Genomic DNA, 14,867 nt, shown 5'->3' on the forward strand with positions numbered 1-14,867 from the left:
ACCCAGAGAGTGGTGAACCTGTGGAATTCTCTACTACAGAAAGTTGTTGAGGCCAATTCACTAAATATATTCAAAAAGGAGTTAGATGAAGTCCTTACTACTAGGGGGATCAAGGGGTATGGCGAGAAAGCAGGCATGGGGTACTGAAGTTGCATGTTCAGCCATGAACTCATTGAATGGCGGTGCAGGCTAGAAGGGCCGAATGGCCTACTCCTGCACCTATTTTCTATGTTTCTATGTCTATGTTTCTACCTTAGAGAGTATACGGGGTCTCGGTTTAACGTCTCATTTTAAAGACAGCATCTCCGACAGTGCGGCACTCCCTCAGTACTGCCCCTCCGACAGTGCGGCGCTCCCTCAGTACTGCCCCTCCGACAGTGCGGCGCTCCCTCAGTACTGCCCCTCCGACAGTGCGGCGCTCCCTCAGTACTGCCCCTCCGACAGTGCGGCGCTCCCTCAGTACTGCCCCTCCGACAGTGCGGTGCTCCCTCAGTACTGCCCCTCCGACAGTGCATTGCTCCCTCAGTACTGCCCCTCCGACAGTGCGGCGCTCCCTCAGTACTGCCCCTCCGACAGTGCGGCACTCCCTCAGTACTGCCCCTCCGACAGTGCGGCGCTCCCTCAGCACTGCATTGGGAATAGGTCATGGAATATGCGCTTAAGCCTCCGGAGTGGGGATTTTAACCCACAACCCTTCTACCCCAGAGGTGAGAGTGCTGCCCACTGAGCCATGGCTGAGATGATGGATCGGAGCTGGCGGGGCCGGGGGGGGTGGGAAGGGGGTGCTCGGCGGGGCGTGTGGCGCCCGGTGCTGTACGGCGCGGCACGGTTCGGAGATGGAGAGAGTGCCAAAGGAGTTCGCCCCTCACCCTGTGTGTGTTTTGTTTGGCAGTGGTCCACGTTAAAGCTGGAACGTGCGAGGTGATTGCTGCCCATCGATGCTGTAACAAGAACAAGATCGAGGAACGCTCCCAGACGGTGAAATGCTCCTGCTTTCCCGGGCAGGTTGCCGGGACCACCCGGGCGGCCCCTTCCTGCGTTGATGGTAGGATTTCGCTCCTCAGTTCAAGGAGTTGCACGTGAGGCCTCTCCAGCCATGGGCAGGCAAAGAATTACAGACAATTTCACAGCCCAGAAACAGGCCACTCAGCCCTACTGATCCTTGCTCCCACATGGGCCGCCTCCCATCTCAGTTTACCTCACCCTACCTTAGAATCATAGAATCCTACAGCACAGAAGGAGGCTATTCGGCCCATCGTTCCTGTGCCACTCCGTGACAGAGCGATCCGATTGGTCCCACTCCCCCCCCGCTCTTTCCCCACAGCCCTGAAAATGTTTCCCGTATCAGGTATTTATCCAATTCCCGGTTTGAAAGTTACTGTTGAATCTGCTCCCACCGCCCTTTCAGGCAGCGCGTTCCCGATCACAACAATTCGCTGCGTAAAAACATTCTACTCCTCTCCCCCTCTGGTTCCATCGCCGATTATCGCCAATCTGTGTCCCTCTGATTACTGACCCTCCTGCCCCTGGAAACAGTTCCTCTCTATCTACGCTATCAAAATCCTTCATGATTTTGAACACCTCTATCAAATCTCCCCTTAACCTTATCTGCTCTAAAGAGAACAATCCCAACCTCTCTAGTCTCCACATAACTGAAGTACCTCATCCCTGGCATCAGTCTATTCCTTTCCCCGTCGTGTGTTTATCCAGCCTCCCCTTAAATGCATCGACACTATCCTCAATTCCCCATTGGATTTATTGGTGACTGTCTTATATTGAGGGCCCCTAGTTCTGGTCTCCCCCACAAGGGGAAACATCTCTACGTCGACCCTATCGAACCCCTTCATCATTTTAAAGACCTCTATCAGGTCACGCGTCAGCTTTCACTTTTCCAGAGCTGAATTACTTCGGATTACATAGAAACATAGAAACATAGAAAATAGGTGCACGTGTAGGCCATTCGGCCCTTCGAACCAGGCACCGCCATTCAATGAGTTCATGGCTGAACATGCAACTTCAGTACCCCATTCCTGCTTTCTCGCCATACCCCTTGATCCCCCAGGTTACAAGGACTACATCTAACTCCTTTTTGAATATATTTAGTGAATTGGCCTCAACGACATTCTGTGGTAGAGAATTCCGCAGGTTCACCACTCTCTGGGTGAAGAAGTTTCTCCTCATCTCGGTCCTAAATGGCTTACCCCTTATCCTTAGACTGTGACCCCTGGTTCTGGACTTCCCCAACATTGGGAACATTCTTCCTGCATCTAACCTGTCTAACCCCGTCAGAATTTTAAACGTTTCTATGAGATCCCCTCTCATTCTTCTGAACTGCAGTGAATACAAGCCCAGTTGATCCAATCTTTCTTGATAGGTCAGTCCCGCCATCCCGGGAATCAGTCTGGTGAACCTTCGCTGCACTCCCTCAATAGCAATAATGTCCTTCCTCAAGTTAGAAGACCAAAACTGTACACAATACTTCAGGTGTGGCCTCACCAAGGCCCTGTACAACTGTAGTAACACTTCCCTGCCCCTGTACTCAAATCCCCTCGCTATGAAGGCCAACACGCCATTTGCTTTCTTAACCGCCTGCTGTACCTGACAACCTTCAATGACTGATGTACCATGACACCCAGGTCTCGTTGCACCTCCCCTTTTCCTAATCTGTCACCATTCAGATAATAGTCTGTCTCTCTGTTTTTATCACCAAAGTGGATAACCTCACATTTATCCACATTATACTTCATCTGCCATGCATTTGCCCACTCACCTAACCTATCCAAGTCACTCTGCAGCCTCATAGCATCCTCCTCGCAGCTCACACTGCCACCCGACTTAGTGTCATCTGCAAATTTGGGGATACTACATTTAATCCCCTCGTCTAAATCATTAATGTACAATGTAAACAGCTGGGGCCCCAGCACAGAACCTTGCGGTACCCCACTAGTCACTGCCTGCCATTCTGAAAAGTACCCATTTACTCCTACTCTTTGCTTCCTGTCTGCCAACCAGTTCTCAATCCACGTCAGCACACTACCCCCAATCCCATGTGCTTTAACTTTACACATTTATCTCTTGTGTGGAACCTTGTCGAAAGCCTTCTGAAAGTCCAAATACACCACATCAACTGGTTCTCCCTTGTCCACTCTACTGGAAACATCCTCAAAAAATTCCAGAAGATTTGTCAAGCATGATTTCCCTTTCACAAATCCATGCTGACTTGGACCTATCATGTCACCTCTTTCCAAATGCGCTGCTATGACATCCTTAATAATTGATTCCATCATTTTACCCACTACCGATGTCAGGCTGACCGGTCTATAATTCCCTGTTTTCTCTCTCCCTCCTTTTTTAAAAAGTGGGGTTACATTGGCTACCCTCCACTCGATATGAACTGATCCAGAGTCAATGGAATGTTGGAAAATGACTGTCAATGCATCCGCTATTTCCAAGGCCACCTCCTTAAGTGCTCTGGGATGAAGACCATCAGGCCCTGGGGATTTATCGGCCTTCAATCCCATCAATTTCCCCAACACAATTTCCCGACTAATAAGAATTTCCCTCAGTTCCTCTTCTTACTAGAGCCTCTGACCCCTTTTATATCCGGAAGGTTGTTAGTGTCCTCCTTAGTGAATACCGAACCAAAGTACTTGTTCAATTGGTCTGCCATTTCTTTGTTCCCCGTTATGACTTCCCCTGATTCTGACTGCAGGGGACCTACGTTTGTCTTTACTAACCATTTTCTCTTTACATATCTATAGAAGCTTTTGCAGTCCATTTTTAATGTTCGCTGCAAGCTTCTTCTCGTACTCTATTTTCCCTGCCCTAATCAAACCCTTTGTCCTCCTCTGCTGAGTTCTAAATTTCTCCCAGTCCCCGGGTTCGCTGCTATTTCTGGCCAATTTGTATGCCACTTCCTTGGCTCTAATACTATCCCTGATTTCCCTTGATAGCCACGGTTGAGCCACCTTCCCTTTTTTATTTTTACGCCAGACAGGGATGTACAATTGTTATAGTTCATCCATGCAATCTCTAAATGTCTGCCATTGCCCATCCACAGTCAACCCCTTAAGTATCATTCGCCAATCAATCCTAGCCAATTCACGCCTCATACCTTCAAAGTTACCCTTCTTTAAGTTCTGGACCATGGTCTCTGAATTAACTGTTTCATTCTCCATCCTAATGCAGAATTCCACCATATTATGGTCACCCGAGGGGCCTCGCACAACGAGATTGCTAATTAATCCTCTCTCATTACACAACACCCAGTCTAAGATGGCCTCCCCGCTAGTTGGTTCCGCGACATATTGGTCTAGAAAACCATCCCTTATGCACTCTAGGAAATCCTCCTCCACCGTATAGCTTCCAGTTTGGTTAGCCCAATCTACATGCATATTAAAGTGACCCATTATAACTGCTGCACCTTTATTGCATGCATCCCTAATTTCCTGTTTGATGCCCTCCCCAACATCACTGCTACTGTTTGGAGGTCTGTACACAACTCCCACTAACGTTTTTTGCCCTTTGGTATTCTGCAGCTCTACCCATATAGATTCCACATCATCCAAGCTAATGTCCTTCCTAACTATTGCATTAATCTCCTCTTTAACCAGCAATGCTACTCCACCTCCTTTTCCTTTTATTCTATCCTTCCTGAATGTTGAATACCCTTGGGTGTTGAGTTCCCAGCCCTGATCATCCTGGAGTCACGTCTCTGTAATCCCAATCACATCATATCTGTTAACATCTATTTGCACAGTTAATTCATCCACCTTATTACGGCTATTCCTTGCATTAAGAAACAGAGCTTTCAGGCTTGTCTTTTTAACACACCTTGTCCCTTTAGAATTTTGCTGTAATGTGGCCCTTTTTGTTTTTTGCCTTGGGATTCTCTGCCCTCCACTTTTACTATTCTCCTTTCTATCTTTTGCCTCTGTCTCCCTTTTATTTCCCTCTGCCTCCCTGCATTGGTTCCCATCCCCCTGCCATATTAGTTTAACTCCTCCCCAACAGCACTAGCAAACACTCCCCCAAGGACATTAGTTACGGTCCTGCCCAGGTGCAGACCGTCCGGTTTGTACTGGTCCCACCTCCCCTAGAACCGGTTCCAATGTCCTCGGAATTTGAATCCCTCCCTTCTGCACCACTCCTCAAGCTACGTATTCATCTGAGCTATCCTGCAATTCCTACTCTGACTTGCACGTGGCATTGGTAGCAATCTTGAGATTACTATTTTTGAGGTTCTACTTTTTAATTTAGCTCCGAGCTCCCTAAATTCGTCTCGTAGGACCTCATCCCGTTTTTTACCTATATCGTTGGTACCAATGTGTACAACGACAACTGGCTGTTCACCCTCCCTTTTCAGAATGTCCTGCACCCGCTCCGAGACATCCTTGACCCTTACACCAGGGAGGCAACATACCATCCTGGAGTCTCGGTTGCGGCTGCAGAAACGCCTATCTATTCCCCTTACAATTGAATCCCCTATCATTATCGCTCTCCCACTCTTTTTCCTGCCCTCCTGTACAGCAGAGCCAGCCACGGTGCCATGAACTTGGCTGCTGCTGCCCTCCCCTGATGAGTCATCTCCCTCAACAGTACCCAAAGTGGTGTATCTGTTTTGCAGGGGGATGACCGCAGGGGACCCCTGCACTACCTTCCTTACACTGCTCTTCCTGTTGGTCACCCATTTGCTATCTGGCTGTGTACCCTTTACCTGCGGTGTGATGCTATTCACATCATTCTCAGCATCGTAGATGCTCCATAGTGAATCCACCCGCAGCTCCAGTGCCACAATGCGGTCCGTCAGGAGCTGCAGGCGGATGCACTTCTCGCATATGTAGTCGTCCGGGACACCAGAAGCGTCCCTGACTTTGCATATAGTACAGGAAGAGCATAACACGTGTCCGAGCTCTCCTGCCATGACTTAACCCTTAGATACACTTAAGTTGGCAACAACAGTGTTCAATGTTATTACTGATAAAGAAAGAAAAAGAAAAGTTACTCACCAATCACCAGCCAATCACTTACCCCCTTGGCTGTGACGTCACCTTTCGATTTCTTTCTACTTCTTTTATGCCTTCTCCCTGGAGCTGCACAAGCCACGCCTCTCCACGCACCTCCCGACTCTCTCCACACACCTGGAACTCCCAAACCTCTCCGACGCGTTGGGCCTTTTTATAGGCCTCAGCGACGCACCTCCTGAGCCTCTCCACGCACCTGGAACTCCCGAACCACTCCGACGCGTTGGGCCTTTATATAGGCCTCTCCACGCACCTCCCGACTCTCTCCACACACCTGGGAACTCCCGAACCTCTCCGACGCGTTGGGCCTTTATATAGGCCTCTCCACGCACCTCCCGACTCTCTCCACACACCTGGGACTCCCGAACCTCTCCGACACGTTGGGCCTTTATATAGGCCTCTCCACGCACCTCCCGACTCTCTCTACACACCTGGGAACTCCCGAACCACTCCGACGCGTTGGGCCTTTATATAGGCCTCTCCACGCACCTCCCGACTCTCTCCATACACCTGGGAACTCCCGAACCTCTCCGACGCGTTGGGCCTTTATATAGGCCTCTCCACGCACCTCCCGACTCTCTCCATACGCCTGGAACATCGGATATATAGCACAGAAACGGGCCTTTCGCACCTCAGCTGCCTCTGTTCGAAAGAAAACTTAATTGCAGTTGTCCAAGTGCAGGATGCAAACTCACATCCTTTGGATTACTAGTGCAGTAACAGACCCACTACACTACCGTACCCGCAGTAGTGAGCTAGCAATTACCGAAGAGGTGTGTCAGTGTTGAAGGCATCAAATGTATTTTTTCTATTGTGACAGAGCTCCCAGAACTCTTTGAATTTCGGTTCGATGGATTTCGTGTCATGTTGGAAGTGACTGATTGTGAATCTCTCGGTATCACTTCTTTTTTATTAAGCAAAATCTATCATCATTCCAAACCCACTCCCTATTTTATGTCCAAACCTTAGCAGCCTCGCAAGTACAGGGAGAGGAACTGTCAGATAAATGCAGATAATGCATTCACACCCGGCAACATTCAGCTCATCTCAAACAAACACTTACAGCCGGTCTGAAATGAAACAAACCCTTACATAAGGCAACAGCCTCGGCCTGTCCCAGAAAGGTTCATTGGGATAACATCAGAACCTTCGCGAAGATTTGATGAAGTAAATAGAGAGAAGGAAGCAACTTGTATTTATATAGCGCCTTTCACGTCCTTGGGACGTCCCAAAGCGCTTTACAGCCAATAAAGTACCTTTGAAGTGTAGTCACTGTTGCAATTACATTACACGGGATATACGGCACAGAAACAGGCCATTCGGCCCAACCAGTCCATGCCGGTGTTTATGCTCCACTCGAGCCTCCTCCCGTCTTTCCTCATCTAAATCTATCAGCATAACCCTCTATTCCCTTCTCCCCCATACGCTTGTCCAGCCTCCCCTTAAATACATCGATACTATTCGCCTCAACCCCTCCCTGTGGCAGCGAGTTCCACATTCTCACCACTCGCTGGGTAAAGAAGTTTCTCCTGAATTCCCCATTGGATTTCTTGGTGACTATCTTATATTGATGGCCTCTAGTTATGCTCTTCCCCACAAGTGGAAACACTCTCTCTGCATCCGCTCTATTAAAACCTTTCATCATTTTAAAGACCTCTGTTAGGTCACCCCTCAGCCTTTTTTCAAGGGAAAATTGACCCAGCCTGTTCATCCTTTCCTCATGTATATACCCTCACATTTCTGAAGACGGAACATAATTCACTGTGACTTGTTGCCTCATGTACATGTGGTTCGGAGGAAGGGGAGTGGGTGGTCTAAGGGTGCACCTGATAGATTTGCTGCTTGGGTATCAGTAAGAGCTGTACCTGTCTGCAGGTTGCTGGCCCAATGAAGGCTCACGCTCCTTATTGAGCCTGGAATGAGATAGAACACAGAAATATAGAAATTTACAGCGCAGAAGGAGGCCATTCCGGCCCATCGTGTCCGCGCCGGCCGACAAAGAGCCGCACGGCCCTCGGTCAGCAGCCCTGAAGGTTACATATAAACCTGTGAACAATGAACAATGGCGGAAAGGTAAAGAGCACCCAGCCCAACCAGTCTGCCCCACACAACTGCAAAACCCCTTACACCGAAACATTCTGCACTCCATCCCAACTGGAGCCATGTGATCTCCTGGGAGAGGCAAAAACCAGATAAAAAGCCGGGCCCATAGGGGGAAAAAAATCTGGGAAAATTCCTCTCCGACCCATCCAGGCGATCGAAACCAGTCCAGGAGATCACCCTGGCCGTATTCGATTCCCTGCAGTACTTACCATTATATCTGCGCCAGTCAACAAGAGGTCATCCAGTCTAATCCCAATTACCAGCTCTCGGTTCGTTACCCTGCAGGTTACGGACCTTCAAGTGCCCATCGAAGCATCTTTTAAATGTGGTGAAGGTATCTGCATCCACCCTGGTATGCCCTGGTGAGCATCACTGCACACCCCAGAGAGGAGGCTGAAACTGAACGGAAATGAAGCCGTTATGTTAGTGGACGAGTGAGCCAGAGAACCTGACTTCAAATCCTACCACGGCAGTTAGCGAATTTAAAATCAGTTTAAGAATCTGTTACCAGTAAAAGTGACCCTGAAGCTGTTGGATTGTCGTAACAACCCAACTGGTTGACGCATGCCCTGTGGAGAAGGAAACAACACAACTTGTATTTATATAGCGCCTTTAACATCATAAAACGTCCCAAGGTGCTTCACAGGACCGATTCACTGGAGTTTAGAAGAATGAGAGGGGATCTCATAGAAACATGTAAAATTCTGATGGGTTTAGACAGGTTAGATGCAGGAAGAATGTTCCCGATGTTGGGGAAGTCCAGAACCAGGGGTCACAGTCTAAGGATAAGGGGTAAGCCATTTAGGACCGAGATGAGGAGAAACTTCTTCACTCAGACAGTTGTGAACCTGTGGAATTCCCTGCCGCAGAGAGTTGTTGATGCCAATTCATTTGATATATTCAAGAGGGATTAAGATATGGCCCTTATGGCTAAAGGGATGAAAGGGTATGGAAAGAAAGCAGGAAAGGGGTACTGAGGGAATGATCAGCCATGATCTTATTGAATGGCGGTGCAGGCTCGAAGGGCTGAATGACCTACTCCTGCACCTATTTTCTATGTTTCTATGATTATTAAACACAATTTGACACCGAGCCACATAAGGAGAAATCAGAGCAGATGACCAAAAGCTTGGTCAAAGTGGTCGGTTTTAAGGCCCGTCTTAAAGGAGGAGAGAGAGGTAGAGAGGTTTAGGGAGGGAATTCCAGAGCTTCGGAAGGCACAACCACCAATGGTGGAGCGATGATAATCGGGGATGTTCACTCGGCCAAAATTGGAGGAGCGCAGAGATCTCAGGGGGTTGTGGGGCTGGAGGAAATGACAGAGATAGGGAGGGGCGAGGGCCATGGAGGGATTTGAAAACAAGGATGTGAATTGTAAAATTGAGGTTTTGCCAAACTGGGAGCCAGTGTGCGTCAATGAGCACAGGGGATGATGGGTGAACGGGACTGGGTGTGAGTTAGGACAGCACATGGAGTGATGGATGAGCGGGACTTGGTGTGAGTTAGCACATGGAGCAGTGAGCACAGGGGGTGATGGATGAGTGGGACTCGATGCGAGTTAGGACACGGGGCAGTAAGCACATGGGGTGATGGATGAATGGGACTCGATGCGAGTTAGGACACGGGGCAGTGAGCACAGGGGGTGATGGATGAATGGGACTCGATGCGAGTTAGGACACGGGGCAGTGAGCACAGGGGGTGATGGGTGAATGTGACTCGGTGCGAGTTAGGACATGGTCAGTGAGCACAGGAGGTGATGGGTGAGCGGGACTTGGTGTGAGTTAGGACACGGGCAGTGAGCACAGGGGGTGATGGATGAGTGGGACTTGGTGTGAGTTAGGACACGGGCAGTGAGCACAGGGGGTGATGGATGAGTGGGACTCGATGCGAGTTAGGACATGGGGCAGTGAGCACAGGGGGTGATGGATGAGTGGGACTGGGTGCGAGTTAGGACACGGGGCATAGGGAGTGATGGGTGAGCGGGACCCGGTGCGAGTTAGGACACGGGGCAGCGAGCACAAGGGGTGATGGGTGAGTGGGACTTGGTGTGAGTTAGGACACGGAGCAGCAGAGTTTTGAATGACTTCTAGTTCATGAAGGGTAGAATGTGGGAGGCCGGCCAGGAGTGCATTGGACAGTGAAGTCTAGAGGTAGGTTCTAGAGAAATTTACCATTCTTACCCAGTCTAATCCTATGTGTGATTCCTGCCTCAATCCAGTGACGCCGCGAGCTTCTGTGCAACGCGCCCCTCACCCCCTCACCCCCTCACCCCCTAATGGCCACTGCCAAAAAGCCCCACCCCATTGCAAATCATTAACCGGACTACAGTAACACCATGCTGCAGCGGAGAGTCTTGCTTGCTGCTTATAATCCGCGACCTCTACCCCCTAGAAGGACAAGGGCAGCAGGTGCATGGGATCACCACCACCTCCACGTTCCCCTCCCAGTCACACACCATCCCGACTTGGAAATATATCGGCCGTTCCTTCATCGTCGCTGGGTCACAATCCTGGAACTCCCTCCCTAACAGCACTGTGGGAGCACCTTCACCACACGGACTGCAGCGGTTCAAGAAGGCGGCTCACCACCACCTTCTCGAGGGGCAATTAGGGATGGGCAATAAATGCCGGCCTTAAACAAAAAAACTTCCGCACCAATTAGGAAACCAGGCCCTTCGATCTCCGTCCTCTCCTTGCTTTGCTCTGCACAGGAGATGGGGAGAGGATAACAGTGGGGCCAAGATGATACGATAGGACAGGCTGGAGAGTAAGAAATCGGTGTGCCAGGGGCCAGGGTTTGAGTTCTGGTGTCTGTTTTGCTGCCGTTAAAATTTCATTGAAAACATGAATAACCAATAATTAGTAATGAATAACAAACAATGGATAACTAATAGTTAATAACTAATAATTAATAATAACTAATGAAGATCCTCAGCTCACTAAGCATAGAAATAAATGGAATATGAGCATTTAGAGTTTAACAATGAACATTTTTATATTGACGGCCTCTAGTTCTGCTCTTCCCCACAAGTGGAAACATTCTCTCTGTATCCACTCTCAAAACCTTTCATGTATTTAAAGGCCTCTATTAGGTCACCCCTCAGCCTTCTTTTTTTCAAGGGACAAGAGACCCAGCCTGATTTAGTACAGGATAATTGCTGGCCCAAAGCATCACAATGTCAAATCACTCCGAAAATTCTGAAGGTAAAGATTGTAAAGGAGACTTCAATAAGCAGCGGGCTCTCAGGGTGCCTTTTGCTGGGAAGCGGTCTGTGGACTAACATTGATCAGTGGACGGTAATTCTGTCGCAGTTATTAATCTTACAGAAAGTAGTTGTCACAAGACCAGCGACCCTTGAACCTGCCAGTGACCTGTGAACTCCACTGTGTAAATATAAAATCCGCTGATGCTTGCAGTAACTGTATCTGGGCGCAACACGGAGTGATTCAGCTTACCAATCATGGTGTACGATATTATCTGAACTCCTCGTCTGAATCGCTGTCAATATAATTCACTGAGATCACCGCCGAGACCCTGTCAAATGACACCGGGCAGGCTCAGAAGCTTCCGGTAATCCGCCACGGTTTATTTCCTGGGCGATGCTGCAGTAATGACATCACGGTCGTTAATTCTCTTGTGGGGACATCTCTACGTATCAGCCACAGAATATTCTGGGAAAAACTGGAGCCCTTGGACTGTATAAAACACTGGTTAGGCCGCAGCTGGAGTACTGCGTGCATTTCTGATCACCACATTACAGGAAAGATGTGATTGCACTGGAGAGGGTACAGAGGAGATTTATGAGGATGTTGACTGGACTGGAGAATTTTAGCGATGAGGAAATATTGGATAGGCTGGGTCTGTTTTCTTTGGAACAAAGGAGGCTGAGGGGAGATCTTATTGAGGTGTATAAAATTATGAAGGTCCTGGATAGAGTGGATAGGAAGGACCTGTTTCCCTTAGCAGAGGGGTCAACAACCAGGGGGCATAGATTTAAAGTAATTGGTAGGAGGTTTAGAGGGGATTTGAGGGGACATTTTTTCACCTAGAGAGGGGTGGGGGTCTGGAACTCACTGCCTGAAAGAGTGGTAGAGGCAGAAACCCTCAAAGCATTTAAAAAGTACTTGGATGTGCACTTAAAGTGCCGTAACCTACAGGGCTACGGACCGAGAGCTGGATAGTGGGTTTAGGCTGGGTAGCTCTTGGACGGCCGGCACGGACACGATGGGCCGAATGGCCTCCTTCTGTGGTGCAAGTTTCTATCTATGATTCCATCTATCTTCACGTTAGCAATATCCCGGTGTTAGGGCTCGGGTTAGGGATTTTGGTTGCGCTTAAGGTAAGGGTTGGAGTCGGGGTTGGAGTTAGGGTCAGAATCAGATTAGTGCCAGGTTGGCGGGGGCGGGGAGTCAAGGTCAGGTTTAAATTAGGATTGTGGTTAATATTGGGATTAATATAAGAGCCAAGTTTGGGGTCAAAATCAGGCTTACAGCCCGGATTACGGTCAGGGGTACAGTTAGGATTAGGATTAGGGTCAGGGTGGGACTGTACCAGCGCCTTGCACAGACTCATGATCAACCCTTGAGATTCAAGCTCTACCCGCTGCCCATACCTCCCAAGATCCCGCTGGCCTTCCTTGTTCCGCCAATCACTGTGCTGTCGGGTTTAGTGAGGGCTCCACTAATAACCTCCGCTGCCTGTCTCCTGTTGTGTCCTGTAATTGGTAAACGAGCCAAAGGTGGGCAGCGGAAACGTTACAAGGACATCCTCAAAGCCCCTCCCTGGTAAAATGAGACATCACCACTGACACCTGGGAGACCCTGGCCGAGGACCGCCCGAGGTGGAGAAAGTCCATCTGGGAGGGCGTTGAGTTCTTCGAGTCTCAACGCAAAGAGCGTGAAGAGGTCAACCACAGGCAGCGGAAGGAGCGCGCGGCAAACCAGCCCCACCCACCCCTTCCCTCGACGAATGTCTGTCCCACCTGTAACAGAGTCTGTGGCTCTCGTATCGGCCTGTTCAGCCACCAGAGAACTCACTTTGGGAGTGGAAGCAAGTCTTCCTCGATTCCGAGGGACTGCCGATGATGTGTCCTGTACATTTACTTTATGTTCTCTGCTCATTTCATAACAACATATGAATTCAGAGCAGGGGCCCAAAGTTCCACATTGCCGATTTTTTCACCTATCGAAGGATAACGGTCGTTTGTTTAGTGAGCGATAGCGGCAAAAGAAAAGTCCGAAGTTTCGCCATAATTACCTTTTAATTTGGCGCAGTGCCGAACGACCTCTGGCTTTGTGGGTGGAGCATAAATTCTGCTCCGAAAAGCTGAGGCCCCGATCTGCACATGCCGAAGCATTTAGGTCTAATTGTAGAGCTTTACTCTGTAGCTAACCCCTGCTGATTGTGCCCATGCTGACCTGCTGAGATTTCCAGCATTTTCTGTATTTATTCCGGATTCCAGCATCCAGTATTTTGCTTTTGTCTCCGTGCTGTACCTGCCCTGGGAGCATGTTGCTGCTGAGCGTGTCCCAGCCCACGGCTCGCAAATGGCCCCCCGCTGGCCCCCTATCCCTGGCCCAATGGTCCCCCATTGCTGCCGCTATCCTCTTTGAATGGCCCCCCCGCTGCCCCCCCTATCCCTGGCCCAATGGCCCCCCACAGTCACCTCTATCCCTGGCCCAATACCCCCCCCCCCCATTGCCTCCCCATCCCTGGCCCAATGGTCCCCCCATTGCTGCCCCTATCCTTGGCCAAATGGCTCCCGCTGCCCCCCCCTCATCCCTGGCCCAGTGGCCCCCTGCTGCCCCCCCATCCATGGCCCAATGGTCCCCCCATTGCTGCCCCTATCCTCAGCCAAATGGCCCCCCGCTGCCCCACCCTATCCCTGGCCCAATGGCCCCCCACGGTCACCTCTATCCCTGGCCCAATACCCTCCCATTGCCCCCCCCCCATCCCTGGCCCAATGGCCCCCCGCTGCCCCCCCTATCCCTGGCCCAATGGCCCCCTGCTACCCCCTATCCTTGGCCCAATACCCCTCCATTGCCCCCCTATCCCTGGCCCAATGGCCCCCTGCTACCCCCTATTCTTGGCCCAATACCCCCCCATTGCCCCCCTATCCCTGGCCCAATGGCCCCCCATTGTTGCCCCTCTCCCCGGCTTGGCTGCCACCACCTCCCCCCGGGTTTCTATGGAAGCCGAGCGCCAAGCTCCTGTGTCCGGCCGAGGGAGCAATACTGCCGGCCGGCGCTCCGACCCCATGTGCCTCGAGCCCGGTGAGCAGCGGGTCAGTGGTGGAACTTCAACTTACTGCAACAAATAAAGTTTTTCTCTTCCCTCCGCAGAAAACAAACATTTTAATTAGTTTGGATATAATACAAGTCTTGTTCCCTCCCTCCAAAACCCATAACTCGGCTCCGATAAACAAGATGGCGACTGTTGTGCCGATTTCTATCTGACTCTGACTCGGTTATGCTAAGGTATGGTAAAGTTTACAAAGCGGTCCCCAGCGCCGTCCTTAAAAAAATCCTTATTGGCGAAACTTGCAAAAATGGCCAAAAATGGTGTTATGGGTGGGTTTGACCCCAAATTATATCATAAAAACATTAACTAAAAGAATCAGCCGTTATCTGTTAAGGACGGCGTTATAACATTGGCGAAACTTGCAAAATTAAATGAGCTCCAAAAAACACAGCTCCAAAAAAATGGAGCTAAATGGTGGCGAATTTTGGGCCCCCAGGAATA

The 14,867-nt window shown here is 50.0% G+C and overlaps 1 protein-coding gene across 1 annotated transcript in view; it reads left to right on the forward strand.

Annotated features, from left to right (window-relative positions):
- LOC139228043 (chemokine-like protein TAFA-2) overlaps window positions 1–14,867 on the forward strand; it is a 75,989-nt gene that overhangs the window by 43,738 nt on the left and 17,384 nt on the right. Inside the window, exon 2 of the mRNA XM_070859192.1 lies at window positions 893–1,045. Within this exon, the coding sequence (XP_070715293.1) occupies window positions 893–1,045 (153 nt within the window). The remainder of the gene's footprint in view (window positions 1–892; window positions 1,046–14,867) is intronic.

This window comes from Pristiophorus japonicus, chromosome 17, assembly GCF_044704955.1.
Source record: "Pristiophorus japonicus isolate sPriJap1 chromosome 17, sPriJap1.hap1, whole genome shotgun sequence".
NCBI lineage: Eukaryota > Metazoa > Chordata > Chondrichthyes > Pristiophoridae > Pristiophorus > Pristiophorus japonicus.